The 21,085-nt window shown below is 42.5% G+C and overlaps 1 protein-coding gene across 1 annotated transcript; it reads left to right on the forward strand.

Annotated features, from left to right (window-relative positions):
- The first annotated feature begins 486 nt into the window (after positions 1 to 486).
- Positions 487 to 19,563, forward strand: wdr95 (WD40 repeat domain 95). The gene is made up of 30 exons (XM_061072583.1): positions 487 to 548; positions 896 to 1,154; positions 2,360 to 2,413; positions 2,491 to 2,565; positions 2,741 to 2,806; positions 3,259 to 3,489; positions 4,138 to 4,223; positions 4,356 to 4,448; positions 4,542 to 4,587; positions 4,689 to 4,735; positions 5,543 to 5,660; positions 5,734 to 5,803; positions 6,302 to 6,542; positions 6,616 to 6,721; positions 7,442 to 7,593; positions 9,012 to 9,114; positions 9,255 to 9,361; positions 9,439 to 9,518; positions 9,619 to 9,673; positions 9,763 to 9,808; positions 10,181 to 10,240; positions 13,834 to 13,996; positions 14,072 to 14,158; positions 14,265 to 14,323; positions 14,942 to 15,074; positions 15,174 to 15,213; positions 15,683 to 15,771; positions 18,978 to 19,162; positions 19,300 to 19,387; positions 19,503 to 19,563. Exons 1-29 carry the CDS (start codon positions 487 to 489, stop codon positions 19,351 to 19,353), a joined length of 2,967 nt encoding a protein of 988 aa, XP_060928566.1. The 3' UTR covers positions 19,354 to 19,387; positions 19,503 to 19,563.
- The last annotated feature ends 1,522 nt before the right edge of the window (positions 19,564 to 21,085 follow it).

Genomic DNA, 21,085 nt, shown 5'->3' on the forward strand with positions numbered 1-21,085 from the left:
GCATCGATGTAATAAATTCTATCTGCATGAAACATCACCAGCAAAACATTGGTTTGAATCTTCTGTTTTGCAGGGATATTAACTGTGTGTGACTTAAAAATATATTAATTCTCTTGGCAGCAGCAATGCAAGCATAGAAATGCATCAAATTCCAATAAAACAAATGAAATCACCATAGCCACCATAGTTGACTGATGTGACAATGTCAATAACATTAGTTTTAACCCTTATTTAAAATGATAACAAAGCTGTTTCTCCCTCTGTACGCACGGGGGACTTGTTGTTTTGAGGTTTGAAGTCTCAGTTGTCACTACTGGTTTCTTAGTTACCATGGGGCCACCTGCTCTTCTCAGGTGTAATGCTGAGTGTCAGGTAGACTAATGTTAGATGTGTCTGATTAACGTGTGTTTGGAGCTCTGTCTGAGGAAATGTCAGGTTTTTAAAGTTTTCCACCACATCAACCTTCAAGAAGCATCATCTGACAAGATGGAGAAAAGGGTTCGCTCCTCCTCAGCTTCTGGAAGATTAGAAAACCAACATGTGACCAGGTAATCTGCTCTGCTGTTGATCTTCTGACTGGTGAAGTGCCTTTTCAATTTAATGCTGAATTTATCTGATCTGAAGTTGTAATGTCTAGAGCAGTTATACATATGCTGGGGCCTTCTCTTGTTGTCGTGCATTAATCTCTGTCTAATTCAGAAAATGTTTACTGTTGTCATGGTGCTGGAGTTGCCCTCTGTTGCAGGACTGAGTTACACAGGAAGTCTGCTCACATGGGACTCACACACTTTCCACTTGTGATTATTTCTCAGTGTTTCATGGGTAAATAAATAAAATATTCACCCATGGCAACATGACAATGCATTTCATCAGAATAACATCTCAAATCCTCCAGCATCCTCTCGGCGCAGGAGGATTCGGGGAAGAAGGCGAGGAACCCGTCTGGGCCCAGGTGTCGGGGTGAGAAAGCTGCAGATGATTTCCCGCCACAGAGACGGGTAACCGAGGACGTCAGAGGGCAGCCGGAGTGGTTGATCCGAGAGCTGCTGAGGCAAAACAGACGAAGACACTCTGTCACACTCGGAGATAAGGCGTCAGTCATGAGAGGACAACACCGCAGTATCAATTCGATCCGCCGACTCTGCAGCCTCAAGGTACAGCTCCTCCTAAACATCTGGAAGTGAAATCAGTGGAATAAATGTGACCTATTTAAACTTGTCTGTGCCCATCACAACTTGCCATTAGTCTCTGTCACTGTGGTGCCATGTCTTAGCCGCCATCAGCCTCAAGGTGTCACTAGAGTGTCACATGGCCACCGCACCAGCCTGCAGACTCAAACTCAAACTTTCAGCTCATATCTCACCAGCTGCATTTGAATGTGAGGCAAGGCCAAAGATGCCATTTTAAATCAAATTCATGATCTGTTTCCTTGCAGCCTGACAGCACATCGGGCAGGACAGTGTGTATCCCAGATGCCACGTTTCAGGCCAAAGTAAAACAATTACAGTTGCTGAGCCAGCGACTTCCTAAGGAACCCCTGCAGATTCAAATCCGAGCTTTCAAGCTGCCAGGAATGATAGAACGATGCAGGGGGGCTGCAGCAGATGCAAGCGTCTGACGGCAGCGGGATTCAGTCGTGCAGATGTCACTCACCCTCTCCTGCTTAATGTAATGAATAATGTGCCATAACAGATTAGGCCAAACAGGCTCACGAGTTTCAAAGTTATGCCACTCCACAATAAAGGAGAATTTGGAAAGCGGTCGATGTGTTTATGCGAATGCTTTTAGTACTTCCATCACTTTGACTGATTAAACAATTATCTCAGCCGTTCAGGAGTTCCCGCAGGCAAACGTCGACTCTAGTTACATCCTTGAGGAATTAGCCTGTTTATCCGCGTTATTTATTAATGATAGATCAAAGGGTTTCATGGATCACAGAGCCGTTGCCAGGAAACTGTGTCAGAATGACGGAAGGCCATTAAAGCAAAGAGTGCGGCCTGTCGCCTGGCCGGGTGCTCGGCGTCTCAGGGACATGTCATAGTTGTTGTGGCCATTGGACATTGTGATTAATCCTCAGCGGTGGAGGCCTAATTGTGTGTGTTGATAATTACACAGTTTCCAGTTGAAACGTGCAGTGTGTTAATGTCTCCTCTCCCACGTCGGTTTGTGTTTGTAGCACTCAGACTTTGAGAACTGCCTGGTGAGTGGATTTGCGTGAACAGAAAGAAAAAAAATGGAAGCAGACGTTTTTTTGCTAATTAAAATTATCATTTGATTCATGCTCCTCTAACACAATGTTCAATATCAACTCGGGCTTAATGCTTTAATATAAAATCTCTGTTGTTCCTGTCTTCGTAAGATCGATGAGACAATATCACTCGACAACCTGCAGAGACTGAAACAAGCATTTGAGGTATGAGTATGAACTGCATCTTTAGAAACCCACTGATGGTGTTTTTTTACATTCTTACTGTGTTTTTCTTCTTATAGGACTTCGGCTCAAGATGCGTCGACGCAAAGAATTTTGGTCGTATAGTGAAGAAGTGCTTGGGTTTGCCTAACACTGTGAGACAGCCTGACATTTCTCTTTTTATCTAACTGTCCCCCGTAGTTCCCTCGTCCCTCTGTGCCCTCCCCGTCTCGCTCCTTTTGCAATCAAGGACAAGCATTTTGCAATTACATGATCAATTTACAATAAGTGTCACTGTTCTTTATTCTTTTGTTCTTTTGAATTTCACAGAGCAACGAGCAGATTCAAGCGTTATTTAAGAAGATCGATTATTCAGGCCAAGGGAGAATTTCATGGGTGAGATGAAATTCATATTTGTCTCTCATGGAGCATGCAGCCTTTTTATTTCGTGCGAGGGGAATCGCCTTAGTTCTAACACATTTACAATGGAAAAATAGCCAGGCCAAGATATAAAAAATTAAAACTAACTGTGTTACTTCTGCAGCTGTAGTTCCTTTAGGATTTGTGAAGCAAGTGTAACTGGAACTGACCTGAAAACAGTTTTTGGGGCTAATCGGCTTTTCTAGTTGACTACAAACACAATTACCTTGAGTTGACTCAAGGTCGCATTCATTAAAAAGCTGAAAGACTACGTCCAGCTTCGTACACGTGCAAATAAGATTACCAGACTGTAGATATGTGGTTAAAACATGAGAGATTTTATTTTTTAAATGAGTCGAAGAAGTGATGCATATGCAGGACACACAGGCCGAACACGACCGTTTCTGACGCCCGGTAATGTGATGCAGGGTCAGTTCTGCGCTCACATGCTGCAGGAGAACAAGGAGAAGGAGGAGAGTGCGAGACGCAGCAAGCAGGTGGCGTTTACTCTACCTGCTACCACGAAGGCGTTGGGGCAGGGCGCTCCCATCGTCTACATCCACTCCATCCATGACGGCTCCATCGTCACGCTGCGGGAAGACGGCACCGTTTGCTCCTGGAGCCCTGAGCTCAGACCTCAGTGGACCAGGCAGTTATTTGTATGTAAATTTCACTTAACACTCAGAATATTTGTCTTACAGTCGACACGTCCCATGAAAAAGAATAAAACCAACAATGTGTTGGTGAATCTCTGGATGATTGAATCCTCTGCGGCTCTCAGCCTGAAGACACATGCTCTTTTTGAGAATCCCACTTCCTTAGACACTGCTTTTCTCAAACAGGGGTAAACAATACATTTGCTGGGGTCTATTTTTAGCAGCTGACATTTGCTGTCCTGTTGTGTGTTTACTGCAGGACACTGTGAGCCGGATTGACTCAAAACAAACAACACTGCGTGTGTTCATTAAATGGAGCAACACGTCGCACAATGCAATGTGACTCAAGGATGTGTTGTTTAATGTTTTTTGGGGGGCGACTGTGCAGCTCTATGGGTGAGCAGAATATATATAGTTAAAATGAATAGAGTGTTGGCTTGCTTATATTCATGAGATTTAAGATAGACTTTGATCTTGTCCATAATGTTCAGGGGATCAAAGGTTCATCTCGGCTTCTCCGACAAACTGACACCATTTAAAATGTACAAGTATTTGATGCAGGCGTCCCGCCCCCCTCTCCCTTTGAGATTTGAATGTACAATCTTTAAAAAAGTTTGTGTTTTCTTCACACTCCTTCTTTATTCCCAACAGAACGGAGACGCCGCCAACAGCAAGTCAAAGTGGGCGAGTGATTTCACTGTGATGACCGAGTACAACAAGCTGATGATTGCAACAGGGTATTAAGAATGGGAGCAATGAAAACAAATCCCATAAAGATTGGATCACTCATGGAGTTAATGTATTATTCTTGTCCTCTCCTCAGATTTTTGCAAAGCGGGTTCACTGTGCATGTCTTTGTAATCTTGCAGGGACAGAGAGATCCAGATTTACGACCTCACCACCCTGGAGCCGTATTGCCAGATCAACGCTCTGGACACAGTTCCTCTGACATTAGACTACGGGTGAGTGACCAAACTACCCGTTCACACACTGTGTCTTTAAAATGTCCCGTTAAGTCCCACATCACGGTTTTGTGTGTTTTGTTTTTCTCACAGCTCCACTGGTCCTGATAAGTGTTGTATCCTGTATGGAGACACTGAGGTAAGTCATTTAAAAAAACAACATTTTATTACAAGACTAAATATTTTTTTATTCGACTCAATTGATGTCGTGCGAGGTTAAGTTGTGTCTTTATGTTTCAGGGATGTGTGACTATCATTTTAATATCCTCTGTTGGAGATACACTCAGGTAAATGGGCTTTTTCTAAAGACCTACATATTCCTTTTATAATGGTATTATTACTATATAAAGTATATTTTTTATAGTGTAATCCTATCAGATCTCTTCCAGCAATATTCTGGCAGCTACTCAATTTTGGGGGTTTAGATTCTTGGCTGAGTCCAAAGGAGACGTCCACCATCATCAGCTAATCAGATTGGTTTAGTTTCTTATTTGCCTCCGAGATCATGTTCTTGGCTGAGCAAACATAATTTATTATTTTCTTTCCTATAACATAATTTGATCAAATCATAAAAATATGAAACATTTAGCTTTGGCAGATATTTAGAACAGTCTAATGAAATATGATTGATGAGAACATTTTCAAATAATTACTGAGCTCCAATGAATTAATTTGTAAATAATGTTTTTTTTTTAATAACCGTAAAAACATTATATATATGAGTTGTTCCAATGAGTCAGGACTGAGAAATTGGCTGAATTGCACTTTAAAAAGTTGTACTTAAAGTTGTACTCGTTAAATGTTGGTCCTCAGCTGAATGGGAACTAGCTGCATGTTTTTCACAGTAGTGTCACAGTTACTGTCACACTGCAACAGCGTGCAGTGTGACATTTGGACCAAATGGATTTGAGGAACTAACAGCAGGGTTGTGAGTGAGCGCTTCAAATATGTGTTTGAAAATTATACCTTTGCTTCCCACTATAGGTAACCCGTCATTCAAAGAAACGACTCGTGGACCAGTGTGACGCCGTCTCTCCGGAAACGTTTCCACAGATTCACTCCTCACTGTACATCTCATTCTTCTCTTTTAACAGGTTATGGAATAAATTACCAAAGGTGGACAACGTTCCCAACATAGTGATTGACAACGCGGTGGTTTCTCCCAACGTGACGTTCATCAGGTGGAAGGTTCATCAGGACTGGGTGACACAGGTGATGTTACCTCTGCACAAACCATGTGAGAATAAACCCTGAATAAACAGCTGACTCCTCCCTATGACTTCAGGTCCGGTATTTTCCAGGTTTCCGAGCTGTTGTCTCCTCATCAAATGAAGAATCCTCTTCTCTTGTTATAGGTAACCTAAGTTCAGTTTGTCTCTTCGTTTTTTTCTCTTTATTGGCAGCACAGGCAGAAGAACAGCAAATAACTCTGAGATTATAATTGCTGTTCTTGAAAGACGTGCTGAAGTCTGTTCTTAGACACTTTGTACTGAAAGAGCCACACAAAGAGAGTTGGCTGCAGCACAGGACGGTAAATAAATATCAAGTCCTCACTGTTGTACTCAGTGTTGAACAAGCTGGAGCCTGCAGGAGAGCTGTGGGGGATGACTCATTTATCACAACTCCACTAATCAATGCCAGTGTGTGTGTGTGTTTGTGTGTGTGTGTGTGTGTGTGTGTGTGTGTGTGTGTGTGTATGTGTGTCGCCTTTGTATGTGGGCATGTCCACTTACCAGCTCGGTCATTTATTCTGATAACGACTTCTCCTGCCTCCAAAAAGCACGTTTTGATTGATGCTCGCACAAACGGCCTTGTAATAAAACACTGCCCCCCCCCCCCCCCCCCCCTTTGAGGCTGCGTGCTGCCTTTAACCGACGCCGAGCAGCAGCTGAGTGAGATCCGAGAGGCCTGCTACGAAGGGAAGAGCAAGAAGGTGCAGATGAGCTGGACCCCACAGCTCCGGGCGTCCCGCGACCAGACGGCTTTCAACATTCACAAAGGTGTCAAGACCTTTGACCTTTGCCGGAAGCACAGCCTGCTGGTCACAGGAGGCCTGGACAGGCTCATACGCATGTGGAACCCACATTTCTCAGGGTGAGGCAGCAGATGTAAGAGGATTCTTCAAGATCTTGAACATTAACCCTAAAGAGTCAGTTTTTGTTCTCAGGAAACCAACTGGGATTTTGAAAGGCCACTCGGCTCCCATCGTCCACCTCTGCATCTCCTCAGAGGACAGTCACGTCTTCTCTGTCTCCATCGACAGCGCCGTGAAAGTGAGACATGACTCCTTCTTCTGTTTCAGCATTTGAATTACAGTACCAATAAAGTAATATATATAGATATATTGAGGGATATATGTGTCAGAAGAAGTCCCACAGGGTGCTTTATGATGGAGCGGTGATAAATTTAGAATCCCATAAATAAAATAAAACAAGGCACTCTTGCTGTGGGACACTAAAAAGCCGTTATTATTGTGGCAAAGATAAAAAAAATGCACCCAGGTGTTCATCATATTTACACTTTTTGCTTCCACTCGGCTGTTTCAGAGGGAGATATGGTAATTTGTACTGTATTCGTATGCAAGCAAGGTTAACGATTTATAAAATATAAGGCCTTTTGACCTCCACTAAGAAGGTTATGCAAAAAACTACTGAACTTGTTTGGATCTGACTTTGGCATGATCCAAGGACAACAACAATTTGGGAGAGGATCTGAAAAAAATACATGGATCAAAGTGTTTGTCTCACTTTACTTAGCTTTGTCTGAGCATCCTTCTAGATGCAGTTAAACCTAATAGCCATGTTATAGCCCATATTTTAAAGTAACACAGTAACAAGAGACATTGCGATAAATTATACGTTTGATATTTCATACCATTGCTTCTGAATTTTGATTGAAGTATCAATTTAAAATGCAGTTCTTCTACTTTTACTTACCTTTACTTTAGTAAATGATGCAATCTCATCTTTCACTTGGTGCCCCCTCTGTTTCAGATCTGGGATATTCAGGACCAGTGCTGTCTGATCACGGTCGACTCTAAAGCGAGCGGGATTCAAGGAGACATTTCTGCATGTTCGTATTCACCGGCCTTGAAATCCGTCTTCATCGCAGCAGACTGCCTGGCTGTTCTATCACTCAAGATAAGGTTGGTTGTTGTGCCTTTGTGCGTTATTCATCATAAGACCCAATGTGTTCTGAAGCTACTTTGAAAATACTCCTCTTCCTTAAGGATAATGGTGTGTGAAAGACTTTTGAAGAAGATTAAACCTCCCACTCTTAAACAGAAACACAGATTTTAAAAGTCATATAAATAATGTTCGACTGTCGGAGGTCCATATTAAACATGATCTCAAAATTTCCAAGATTGAGGTTAAAGTATGTGAAAGTAATTCCTTCGAGACAAGATCTCAGGCGTCAGGCGTCTCCTTCTCCTTCTGTGTTGAGCTCATTTCTTTTTACATTTATCCGCTCCGAGCGCAGCCGGCTCTCCCAGAATAGACGTCTTGAATCCTACTATAGGCAGTTAATGTACTCCAGCGTAGAAGTAAGCAATGGAGCAGGTTTACTAGTCATTCAGCGACTGAGCAGGAACATTTTATTCGCAACATTAGCTTTTTTTTATTTCCTCACGGCACAAAGCTTTCCACTCCACTCAGCATTTTAGCAACAACTAAAATGGGCACGTCGGCTTATAGAATTTGCTTCTTTGGGCAGATTGTGTTAGAGAGTGTGAATCCAGTGTTATGTGCGTCTGTCACAATAAGCAAGAAATGGTTGTAATGTAGTTTCAGATCAGAGACGTCCTGCTGTCATCTTTGTTGCTGTGAAAATTCACTCTGAAATCTCTTGGATCAGATTCATGTACACGTGGATTTCCATCAATTATGGTTCTAGTACTTATTTTCAGTATCTGCTAGAGTTGCAACAGTTTGCTTTCACAACTGCTGCAGGTGAGAGGAGGAAGTGGACGAGGTGAGAAGATAGCGAGTGAAGTGTTTGAGTCCACCAAACACTTTTGGAGTTTCAGTGGTGAACAGCGTTGCAGCCAAATCCAATACAATTGAAGTAAATGATGACCGATTCTTCAAACGTATTAAAAAACCTTGGAACAAAATAATTGAATGCCTCTATACTGTTTCTGAATGTCAGCGTGCAAACGTAACTCCAGAGGATAATAACCGAGGTGTGAATAACCTTGTTTCAAGTCAAATATAAATGTCAGAATGTCTTGGATAACACCACCGGAGCAGTATGGAGGCATTTTATGTTTTTTCTGTTGTTTTATTATGTCTGAAGAAGGAGTCACTAGTCACTTGAATTGTATTGGATCTGGCTGCAACACTCTTTACCCCCAAGACTCCAGAAGTGTTTTCTGGACTCAAACTCTTCACCCACCCACATAGTTTGGGTGAACTAGCCCTTTGAGGAGGCCTGAGCTTATAAAGCAACTCTTTATAAAACAAAGAGCTGGAAATCAGCATTTTTATATATTTTCTCCTCAGAGATGACTGCATCTACATTATATGAACCTGCATGTTGTTCTGTTTCTGTTTCCTTGGTTAGGCCACAGATTTGCAGCCGTCTGACGGTTTCCCACGACGAGCCGGTGATGTGCTGCGGCTACAGCGAGGAGTTCCGTCAAGTTGTCAGCTGCACTGAAGGATCTGTGAGTTATTTATTACTTCACAGCATCACAGACACATAAGGTCGGCTTGACCAGCAGAATGAATCCAGTTTGTCTGTTGTCAAAACATTATATTTAATGATTAAATTTGCACAATGAAGTGATGTTCTTCCTGGTTCCAGTTGGTGAAGGTCTGGGACTTTGACAGCGGCCGCCAAGTGTTTGAGTTCGGTGGCACGCCTGATCTGCCCGCCGTCACGTGCATGACCTTTGACCTCAAAGGGAGGAGGTACAGAGTCCAGAAATCTGTCATGTTTCACTTTTTAGAGAATATGTTGTTCTTACACTATGTTGCTGTGTTTACAGACTCGTCACCGGTGGAAGGGACGGATGTTTAAAAATCTGGAACTTCAACAACGGTCAGTGCTTAAAGACGCTAAAGAAGGGTAAGTATTATAAATGTAACCACTCACTGAAAACAAACAAGTTTGAAACACTACCTTACCCAATTATTATGAAATAAATACACTCTGACTCTTTGTGTAGACGGTAAATGTCGCGAGGTGTGCGACTGCATCTTTATGAAAGTTCACAGGAACGGGTGAGTCATGATGTGATCTCTGGCGAATGCTCTCGACTCGGTGGAAATTTGAATCCACGCTGAAGCTTGTGCAATTTATTTCCTTCCAGCTATGTGATGTCTGTCGGCCGGGACAGGATGATTGACATTTACTCAGTGAGTATGAAAGAGGAGGCAGAACACGAGGTGTTATTTGACAGTTGTATTTCCCGAAATCATATTCCCATTATTTCCCCCAATTCCTCCACCCCTCCATCACATTGTGTCCCATTTGCATTTGTTTACCTTGTCATTTCCAGCTGAACTCCTTTCTGAACAGATTGGTAGTTCATGCCACATACCGGCTGTTTGGAATTTCATTATAAAACCAGACAATTGGGGGAAATAGTGTGCACATTCTTTTCATATCCTGCTTGGCAAATGAATCTTCTTCTCATTGTCAGGTTGATAATAAGAGTATGAATGTGCGGTGAGTTTCTATACAAGCCATTATTTTCGTTATATGGACATCTGCTCTTATTTTGCCAGGACATACCCGAGGACCTTCGTCATGTGCAGCGGCCGCAGCCTTCGTGGCAGGACGACCTGGTGATTATCAGAAAACTGTCTCCACAGCAACTTTGACAAAAGGAAATAACGATATGTTTTTCAACGGGCTCTGAGATAGTATTCTCCCTTTGACGTGTATTTCAGAAAGACATAAACATCGGAGGGATTCAGTCTTTATTCTACTATTTTCTAAAAAGCACAGCTCTCTGTGCTGAAAGCAACAAGATGACAAATTGTCTCTTTTTTGTTGTGAGCTGAATGAGTGATTGCAAATATACAGCAGCAGCAGTTACTCAACTTCCACCTTACTCCATTTATCTGATCATTGAAAAAAACACGTGTGATTTTCATCTTTGGTTTCATAAAATCATTTATTCTCCTTTTCAAAAAGTTGAATCAACTCTGTGTATTTATCCAGGTCTTGAACATAGTTCCCTTTCTACACCTCTACATTCATTTTACAGCCGTGCAAGACATGTTTCAGATTATAAATCATTGGAAAAACATGATGTGCATAATCAGCTTATAAAATATGATCCATCTATAGCCCCAAATTGAGCCATACACCATTTAAATGCTGACATACAACATATTTATATTATTATGATACATATAATAAGCATATATGTGATTTTTAATAAGTTTGGATTCCAGTTCGGTCCATGCTTTACCTCAGTGACTGTTCCAGCTTCAGTGAGGTTGACAGTGAGGTTGAAGCCCCCCCGCTGCTTCTATTTTCACATCACAGACACACAGAGGACACAGTGGTCTCGGTCCTAAGAATTGATTTTGCTGACTGTCTAGAAAAGCTTAGAGAGAAATGGGTAACAAAGCGTCCCTGATCTCTGCTCTGCTCTGTTCAGCACCGCCTGCAGAAAAATGTTTAACTCCAGCACTGAATCTCTCCTTTCATTCCTCTCCTTACCCTGTTCCAAGTCTCCCAGTTTTTCCATTACGATTTTCCATTTTGAAAGGTTTATTTTCATATTTAGATCACTGTATATCGTATTTACAGCACTTTACTAATCAAATGATCATATCTAGTCATGTTTCCCCTCACTCACACATTGTTGAGCTTTTCCCCATCGCATGGATTTTGCCAGTGCAGCCGAGCTTTGACCTGTCGTCTGTGCTCCGAGAGTCTGAGCTCTCACTGAAGTGTGAGGAGGGTTTTATCAGTCCAGCACACAGACTCTGCACTAAATGCCCCCAGTGCTCCCACCACAGTGTCTCAGGGTGTTACCTCAGTATTTGATCTTTGTACGATTTCTTCCTCCTCTCTCAAATTTGCAGCAAAAGTTTTGTTGCATGACTACTGTGCATTGAGCAAAAAAAAAAGGAGGTTGGGAACGATGAATGGGTCATTAGCCTTAACTGCATGTCTATTACTGTAACCATTACAGTGCTTATTTTAATCCAGGCCAAGATCCTTTACTAAACCTTAAAACTTTATCAAACTGTGATCGGTCCACATCCATAAGATCATATTTCGTATATTTACCACTACAATAAATGTCCAGTTGACCGCTGGTGAGCTCCTATGGGTTTTATCTGAGGGTCGGCACCTACAGTTCCAAGGTGGAGGACATGGTGACCTTAACGCTAGAATGATGTTTGGTAGACATTATATTTATGTGTCCTGCAAAGTGGTCGGATGTGTCACAGCTGTTAATATAATATTATTAGTTGAACTGGTTTCTCATTGTAATAATCGACTGCTGAGGACGTAGTGAATGGGGTCAGAATTCCGAGGGGAAGATTCTCTAGCCCTACCCCTTGTGGCTCTGTATTAAGTGGACACTACCTAGCAAAGGGTTCTTTATATCAAGGGTTGAGGCTGAGGGAGAGGAAATGGTATGATACAAGACATAATGCAAAGCTTAAAAGATGTAATAACCACTAGAGCTCTAAATCCGGCAAAGCTTCACTGCATTATCAGATAAAATCACTCCTAAGCTTCAATAATAAGAACGGGTCACTTCTCTGTAGGTGATTCGTGCTCTCGGCTTTAGAATCAGTCCCCAAGTAGATCACAGCCCCTTTATCTCACGACGCCTGTGTAATGTGGCCATGTGACCTCTCACAGGTCAAGAACTGAAAGCTGAGACGTCCATTGGAAGACGTCTCCTGTCATCTCTTTCTTACGGCTGCTGGTTTCTCTCGCCCCCCCAAGGCCCATTACAAGAGCAGAAAGATTGCATTACATTTGCCGTGAAGAAGAGAGAGACCCCTTTGATTATCTGCTGAGCGCTCTCTTGAAATTGTTTTTCATTAATGGCCTGCAGGAGGAAGATCAATGGCTTGTCCCACATACTGAATATCAGCCTCCTCCTCTGATCCGCCTGAGCTCGGGTTCACTGTGAATTCCTCCGTTCCTCCAGATGGTCAGTCTTGTGTTGCATCTCATTAATATTTCAAAACGTGGCCCAGTTCAGCTTGATGTTTCTCACTGAAACAGAGCATAATGGAGGCTCAAGAATCCCATCTGCTTTTGCCGGTTTGCCTCGTGCCGGCTTCTTGTTCGGCGGCGTCGCTCGGAGCAAACGTTCCCAAAAGAACCGGATGAATCACGTTGTATCAGTGTGAGTTACGGCAGCAGGAGTAATGTTTGGCTTGTCAGCTCGCTCACGCGTTTGATATCAACTCGGCTTCACCAGAACGTGTGGCGCACTTTGGCTCAGTGCTGCTCTGACATTAATATCATCCTTTTCCCTCGCAGCAGTTTAATGAGACTCCTCAGCTCCTCAGAGTAACACATATTTGATCGGCAACCTTTCGACGTACAGCTGCACCCTGATCATTTATAAACTGACAAGGCAAAAGAGCCAGTTCAACATCCTGTCTGTCAAACGTCTCATGTCTGTGCAATGTCTGATACATATAAGCCTCCATCAGCAGCAGCAGGAAACTGAGTAAGTCGACGGTTGTCTCTGGGAAGTAACTTGTTGTTCTCACACCTTGGTTTTAGTACAGATAAAAAAAATGGAAATTTAAGACTTAATTTGCATGTTTTATACGTCTGTCGGGATGTGTTAAAACTAGTTTAACACATTTCATTTCGTGTGGAAAAGAAGGAAAAGGTGATTCACGGCATCATTTGATATCGTGATTCTGACATGAGCCTTTCCCAAGAATGTGAGGTCACTGAGCCATTGACCTTTGACCCCCAGCCACCAAAATCGAATCAGTTCATCTCTAAGTCCAGGTGAACGTTTGTGTCAAATTTTAACAACCTTACTCAAGGTGTTCCTAAGATGTTGTGTTCAAGAGACCGAAAAACTTTTGAGCATTTTTACCAAATTTGAACTGATCACCTGGAGGTGTTCTGGAGACATCGAATTCACGATTCAAAATATGTGTTTTATGAGGCCACAGCTGACTTTTGACCCCCAACATCTATTCAGCTCATTCCTAAGTCGTGCTGCATGTTTTTACAACATATCTCTCAGCATTCTTGAGATATTTGGCTGTTGCCAGGATAACAAAGTCAGGAATGCTTCATAACATCGGTCATGACTCAAATGAAAAGAATGTCACATTGTTTGATGTACTGCACATTATTTTTACTTGGCTGTAATAAACTTGTTTTATGTTCCAGTCGTTAGAGAGACTCACATTTTGTCCCTCTTCAGAAAAACGGCCATAGCGACGACATCCTTTGTGTGGCCCAGTGCCCCCCCTCTCTCCTGGCCACCAGCAGCTATGATGGAGAGATTATCGTGTGGAACGTGGTTTCTGGACGGATACAGTGTCGGATTGCCCCCCCTCCTGCAGCCCAATGCCAAAATGCTGAAGGTGATGTAGCTTCAAACTGAAAGATGAATGTGCTGCGTTCATTAAAACAAAACCCTGTTTTACTTGTTTTTGCAGGACTGGACTTGAGTGTTCCAAGCATCATTTTCCTGAAGAACCTAAAGGTTTCCTCTGCCACGCTTCTCTTGTCCTCCGGGGCCACGGGTGAGCGTTGGGGAAATTAATTACTAATTATAACACATGATTTCACTTTACGATCTTCCACAATGTCTTTTAATACAGTGTAAATTATGTATTGTCTCTCGTAAAGGTTGTATTAATGTCTGGCAAGTGCTCAGCGGAGGAAAGTTCCTGAGCAGCTTCAAAGCCGTAAGATTCTTTACTCCACAATGTTCCTCGGTTTGACTTTTGAATGTCAAGGAATGACGCTCCAGTTTCACTTTGCTTTCTCTCTTCAAATTTGCTGATTAAAGAATAATTCCGTCTCTCTGCTTCGCTCCATAAGCTTTTAAACAACTGGAAGGTACCTTTTCTTGCAGCTGTTGCAAAGCAGAGACCCTGATTAACGGGATGTGAATGAATATAGGAGCAACTCCCCAAAGCTCAAATAAAATATATGTGTTCGTGTAATTCTCCTAAACAAAGCAGAAAACGTCTTTTCAGGCTAATCGGCATAAAAGTGTGAATAATTTTCACAAGAGACACAGAAAAATCTACATTTGTGTTTTTAAAACTGGCAACAATGGCTCTTCACAATACAAGCTGCTCTCATTTTCACACATAGTCTTACTTTCCTCATGATTAGTTTCTACCATGTGTTGCCTGCCTGATTATTTTATTCGGAGAGGACCCTTATCCAGGGGAATGTGCTCCATCTTTATTCTGTGTGAGTGAGAGAGAGAGAGCTGGTGCCAAACTATGACAAATAGCCATTGTTGACATTGTGCAGGTACTTGTATATTTTGATGATTTATTTCCATTTCTCAGTCTAGATTCCAGCAAAAAATTACAAAACTGGCGAAAGCAGAGGAGGACACGTTGCTCTACGCTGCCGACCGAATCGGTTACATCTACATTTTCGACATGAGCAAGTTTTCCCCCGAGCTAAAAACACCCAGAGGTTGGCTTCATCCCTTAATTTTATTTTCTTGCCTTTAATTACACATGCAGTGGGAATATGTAGCTGTGCTGACAACTTAATTTCTTTCTATTCATTCAGCTGAAAACGTCTGGCGTGCCCACACCAGCAGAGTTTCTGGGTAGGTGAAAAATACAGACACTTTTTCAAGGACATAGAATCCTCTTGTCATCAGTTTACAAAGAAAAGGAAAAATCATTGGCTGTCTGCAGTCAAAGAGCAACTCGACTTTCCGTTGTGTTCTTAACCTTTAACTTGTTGAACACTTAAAACTCCCTGTGCGTGGAACCAGTCGTCCTCAGTCTGGGATGTCGGTGGCAGCACAAACAACTTAACTTCCTCTTGCTGCAGACAGACAGGGTGTAGAGTGGACTTAGCGTGTGTGTGTGTGTGTGTGTGTGTGTGTGTGTGTGTGTGTGTGTGTGTGTTTGTGCGTGTGTGTGTGAGGGCCTTGAGCAGACGATCATTGCAAGTGAGGTGCTGCCCGGGCTGCGTTCACCGTCAGACCCGCCAACACCGCGGATGATTTAGAGTGGTCTGCCAGAAATGCCATCTCCCATTTGGTCTCATGTCTCTTTATTCCCGTCCAGCCTGCAGATTGTTGACAATGATCAAGTGGTGCTCACCTCATCCACAGACTACACCGTGCGTCTGTGGAGCTCCCGTGGACATTTCATAGGTGGGTGTCGTTTTTTGCATCCGTCAGTCCCCTTCGTTCCAGACATCATCAATTTCCATACAACATTAGCAACATTCATCTTGAGCAAGGTGCAGCGCTCAAGGTAAAAACTGTTCTTTATGTGTATATGTTCATTTCAGTGTAAAGGTCCACATGGCTGGCTTAACCCACCAGGGGCCCCTGGTGTGAAAATGAGCTGTTTGGCCCCTGTAATCCTCCCACTCTGTGTGTGTGTGTGTGTGTCCTGTCGACTTTAAGTACCCGTCCAGTACAGTGCACTCTGAAATCTACATGGCAGTTTAATTATGTTGTGTCTAAGAGCTGGTGAATAATCAGACCTCCTACGCACGTTTATTACCTTGCCCCGGGTTTACAGTGTATCAATTAGGTTCTGTTGATAACAACACACACACACGTAATTCTGTATGTTTACTTGAGAACAATTATTGATGCAGAACTTTCACTTGTGAAGTATTTTTATGTGGGCAGGGGGTTGTTTTCAAGTTAATCTGAAAAAAGTAGACGTGTGTGTGTGTATGTGTGTGTGTGTGTGTGTGTGTGTGTGTGTGTGTGTGTGTGTGTGTGTGTGTGTGTGTGTGTGTGTGTGTGTGTGGTCCAGGTATTAATCATGTTGTGGCGACCAAAATCAGTTTGCACAGTCACATATTGGGGACTTCATTACATTTTAAGGTGCAGGCATATTTTAAGGTAAGATTTAGGTTTAGGTTAGTTAAGGCAGAGGTTCCCAAAGTGGGGGTCGAGACACAGAGGCGGGGTCGCGAAATGCATTCCAAAAAAAAAATACAATTATTTATTTTTTTTATAAAAAAATATATATGTATAATATATACATATGAGTTGATATTAGAATAAAACCATGCAATTGTAGGCGAGCGTTTAGTTGTTGTATTGAATAAGGCCTCAGCCTAAAGAAGACACAGGAGACATAGCAGCCTTTTAGTACAGCACATCCTTCTGGTAAAACCCCTCTTCAAAATAAGAGTCACTAAATAAAATAGCTTACACATTTCCCATCAGTTTTTTTCTTTTTTCTCCCCTTTTTTTCCTCCACAAAAATGACATTTGACCTTTATTTATCTTACGACACAGGTTAGCGACAGTTCAATTTACAGCAGCACCAGTCACACGGTAGCTGGCCAAAACTCTTTTGGAAAGCAGCTGAAAATTATTGACAGTCACAATGAAACGTTGGTTAATACCAACCAATTCGAGGTGGCCACAGGAACAGAACAGGCTAGCGGAGAAGGAGAGGCTGCCTGAGCAGACATGCACAAGCATGCACGCACGCACGCACGCACGCACGCACGCACGCAAAGTGCATGTGCGTGGCTGTGCGCAACATTATAAACCACCTCCAGTGTCGTTGGGGGTCCCCAGTCTCTGGCACTGTTATTTTGGGGGTCGCAGGCTGAAAAGTTTGGGAACCCCTGAGTTAAGGTAAGGGTTTGTCAAATAGTAACGGAGATCAAGGTTCGAGTAAATCTCCAGGGGCCGGTTTTTCAAAAGTTTTAATCTGGATCAAACTGATCCAGATTTGGAAATCTCTTTTTCTGCTATCCAGGATCACGTAATCCATTTTATTTTTATGTTGGTTTTTCAAAGCAATGTGGGATTGGATTACTCTGATCCGGATTCAAACTTTTCAGGATTACCAAATCCGGATTACCTGTGGTCTAAATGGGACTATCACAATGTAGCTATGTAAAGAACAACAGGTAGAATAGTGTGGGGTCACTCCAATATGCTTTATTTGAACAGAAAATAGGACTGAACGAAACAGCAAACAAACAATATAAACATCCCCCTCCATTGTCCATTTCTTGGAAACAGGCAGTCCACTCATCTGAGACCTACAACAAATACATAAATAAATACATACTTTACTCACAAATACATTATGGATGTTTCGAACAGGTTTCAAACAAAGATTTATTGAATTGAACTGGATAAAAAAAGGCTTAAATGTCCAATACATCATCATCATCATCATCTGCTTCATCTGCTGTGGAGAGACCAGCTTGTCCAAGCTTGGCCTTTAGGAGGCGGATCTCAAGTCTGGCCTTGGATTGCTGCAGTCGGGAAAGAATAAACTGTTCCTCTGCTAGATGGATCTGTTCTTCTGCCCTTTCAGTCTCTTTTTTCAGAAGTACCTTATAGGCGTCATCTTTCTTTGGGTGCTTTGAGCCTCTCTCTGGGGGTCCTGTGGGAACTAGGCCTTCTGGCTCCACCTGTGATTGACCTTCTCCCTCGATTACAGGGCTGAGATTAAGAATAAATGTTTCTGAAGAAGGCTCACTTTCTGCTGTCATCACAGGCTCACCATCCTCTACAACATCTTGGATCCCATGCAGAGCTTCCAACTTTTCACCTCCAATAATATCAAGGACTATGTCTGTGTATTCACCCCTCTTACATGGGTTGTTGCCTGTTTGGCTGTTCTTGGCTTCAGCGTGGTCTTTTGTTGCCCTACATAGCCTACCTACTTTATGTACTTCCTGTTGAACAATTCAAGTGAAATTGATGAATAAATATAAATACTGTAAAATGCATGATATAAATGTTGTATTATTTAACTAACCAATTTTAGTTACCTAGTTTTATTACTGATATCCACCATGAATCCACCCTCCTGCTGGGATCAGTTTAATCCTGATTTTTGGGATCACAATGATCCCAATCCTACCAAAAAGTTTTGAAAAACCCAAACTCAAGGTTTGATCCGGATCAACAACAAGCTGAGATTACGTGATCCAATCCAATTTCTGAATCCTTTTTTTCTTTTGAAATACCCATTTTCAAGATTTGATCCAATCCGATCGCCGTAATCCGATCAGATTACCTTTGAAAAACCGGCCCCAGGATATCAACGTAAATCAAAGTAATGTCCTCTGAAGTCATGTAGAGACGGTCGTGTGTGTCTGTGTGTGTGTGTGTGTGTGTGTGTGTGTGTGTGTGTGTGTATGTGTGTGTGTGTGTGTGTGTGTGTGTGTGTGTGTGTTTGTGTGTGTGTGTGTGTGTGTGTGTGTGTAGCAGGGGTGTGCAGCTCAGTAAAACGCTGCTGTAGAAAACTTATTCCAACTGCATCCAGACATCGTGACATTTGAAGAAGCGACAGTTTTGGTTTGTCACACTCTCTCGCTGCCACAATCTGGTGAAACATTACAATGCAGAGTTTGAATCCCCAGGGACCTTTGGGCAGTCTGAGAGCTGGAGCACCCACATCCAGTCCTCCTGGATGCACCCTGCCGTCCCCTATGAGGTTCTGATCCATCCCCTCAGTGTGCCAGCTCACGAGACCTTCACTGTAAAAACACCGCGGCCTGAGGAAATCCATCCTGACACGGCCGGGGCTGACGGAGGGGAGCTACAGGTGAGCTGCGTTATTTCACAAATGATTATCTCATTATCTGAGTGAAGTGAGGTGTTTGCCTCTCTCTGTCTCTCTTCACTGCCACGAATATTGAACTGAATTGAACTGGGCCTGCTCCTCTCGTGGCATAATTGCAGTCGGCGAGACTTCCGCCGAAATCCATCAGTGACATCGACATCCAGGAAGATTAAAACCACATTTTACCTCAGTGGAACACAAGTCTGGGTGAGTTACACCCATTACAACTGCAAAACACTACTGTACATATGTGCAAGTCCTATTACAGTCAGATTTATGTTTAGTGTGTGTGTGTGTGTGTGTGCCTTCTTTTGCATTTCAGACCCTGTCATGAAATTGGCGAGCATACTAACAAGCTATCGAGCGGCGGCGCTCTGAAAGGCTTTTATACTGTGGAGCCACCACAAGACCTGACCTCCCCCCCGCTGCCTGGTATCGACCCGCTCATAAGCAGCACTGAGGAACTGCAGTCCACTGAATGAGATGAAACTGTATTGATCACACGCGGGGAAACTGCAGCATCCGATATAATAAGGAAGGTGCAAGTTAAATATACTGAAACAATGAGGAGAATTGCGGGTAAATGTAATCATGTGGTCGTTTCCAACAATAGATCGTAAGAAGTAAAAAAAAGAAAATAAATTAAGATGCTTTCAATGAAGAAATAGATTTTCTTTCTGTAAACTTCAGGCTCTTTTCATTCACATTGTGAAACACACACACACACACACAACTGCCCACGTTGATGTTTGCATGAAGTGAACCAGGAAAGCACTGGGACCTCATTAGCATTAGAATGAAGCAGCAGCGACATTCATGTCTTCGGGCTGTGCAGCACATTTTACTGAGACTCAAGGGAATCAATCTAGTGAGTGATTTTCTACCAAAATGCACTAATGTGTGAAGTAATGGAAAGTGCTCATGTAGATATTTTTTTATATGATCGAGTCAAATACTTTAAGGTTCAGTGTGTAAGATTTAGGGGGAAAGGGATCTATTGGCAGAAATGTAATATAAAATAATCCTAGTAGTATGTTCACTAGTGTGTTTCATCTAAATTGTACAAATTATTGTCCTTTATATTTAAATACTTTATATTTATATCAGGAGCCGGTTCTCTCGACGGAGGCCGCCATGTTTTTTACAGTAGCCCAAACTGGACAAACTAAACCTTTTGAGTTTTTATGACAAATGAAGGCTACCACAGGTGCTCTCTTATGTTTGGAAGGGGAGGGTGAGGTGAAGGAGTGTTCAGCTGCAACATGCAACTTCACCACTAGAGGTCACTAAATCCTACTCACTGAACCTTTAAATTAATGCAGCCTTAATGCAGCTATATACATTACAACTTGCATGTGAGAGAGGTCCCTCATAGATGAAGTGGTGTGAATCTGTTGGCTCATTGTTTTTGGTTTGGTGGCCTCAACTTTAAGCGGACAGATGTGTCTTTAGCTAAAAAGCTATAAAAACTGACTGTACTCTTCCTGCTTGGCACCAAACAGACGACAGAGAAATCTAAAGTCAAACTGGAGAATTTAGCATTCATTTGAAGAGCCAGACATTTCAGCACCAACCGGCGAATTAATATTACGCCAAGAAGCCAAGTTCCTGCAGTAATATCACATTTAATCACTCGGCATTTCTTGCTTTTCTCATATCATTCCCCATCACATCATTCAACCCTTTCTGTCCCTATTCAAGACGTCTTAAATCAGATGCATGGGTAATACATTTTACACCAAAAGTGCATGAATATGTCACGTAATTTGCTGGTTGAGGGTAAAACCGAACTAAAAGGCTTTGGGGTTTAATATTGAACTTGTCACTTGGAGCCAGAAAGTTTGTTAATTCATTTTTAGACAAACTACTGGCTGTTCTGTTGTACAGAGAATTTAATCTCACAGC

This window comes from Limanda limanda, chromosome 6 (assembly GCF_963576545.1).
Source record: "Limanda limanda chromosome 6, fLimLim1.1, whole genome shotgun sequence".
In the NCBI taxonomy this organism is placed as follows: Eukaryota; Metazoa; Chordata; class Actinopteri; order Pleuronectiformes; family Pleuronectidae; genus Limanda; species Limanda limanda.

What these genes read in the sequence shown, in the direction of transcription:
- wdr95 (XM_061072583.1), top strand. Translation starts at nt 487, where the DNA reads ATGGAGAAAAGGGTTCGCTCCTCCTCAGCTTCTGGAAGATTAGAAAAC. An exon ending in CTTAAAGACGCTAAAGAAGG is followed by an intron (nt 9,519 to 9,618) that starts GTAAGTATTATA and finishes CTCTTTGTGTAG; the next exon opens with ACGGTAAATGTCGCGAGGTG. An exon ending in CTGACGGAGGGGAGCTACAG is followed by an intron (nt 19,163 to 19,299) that starts GTGAGCTGCGTT and finishes GCATAATTGCAG; the next exon opens with TCGGCGAGACTTCCGCCGAA.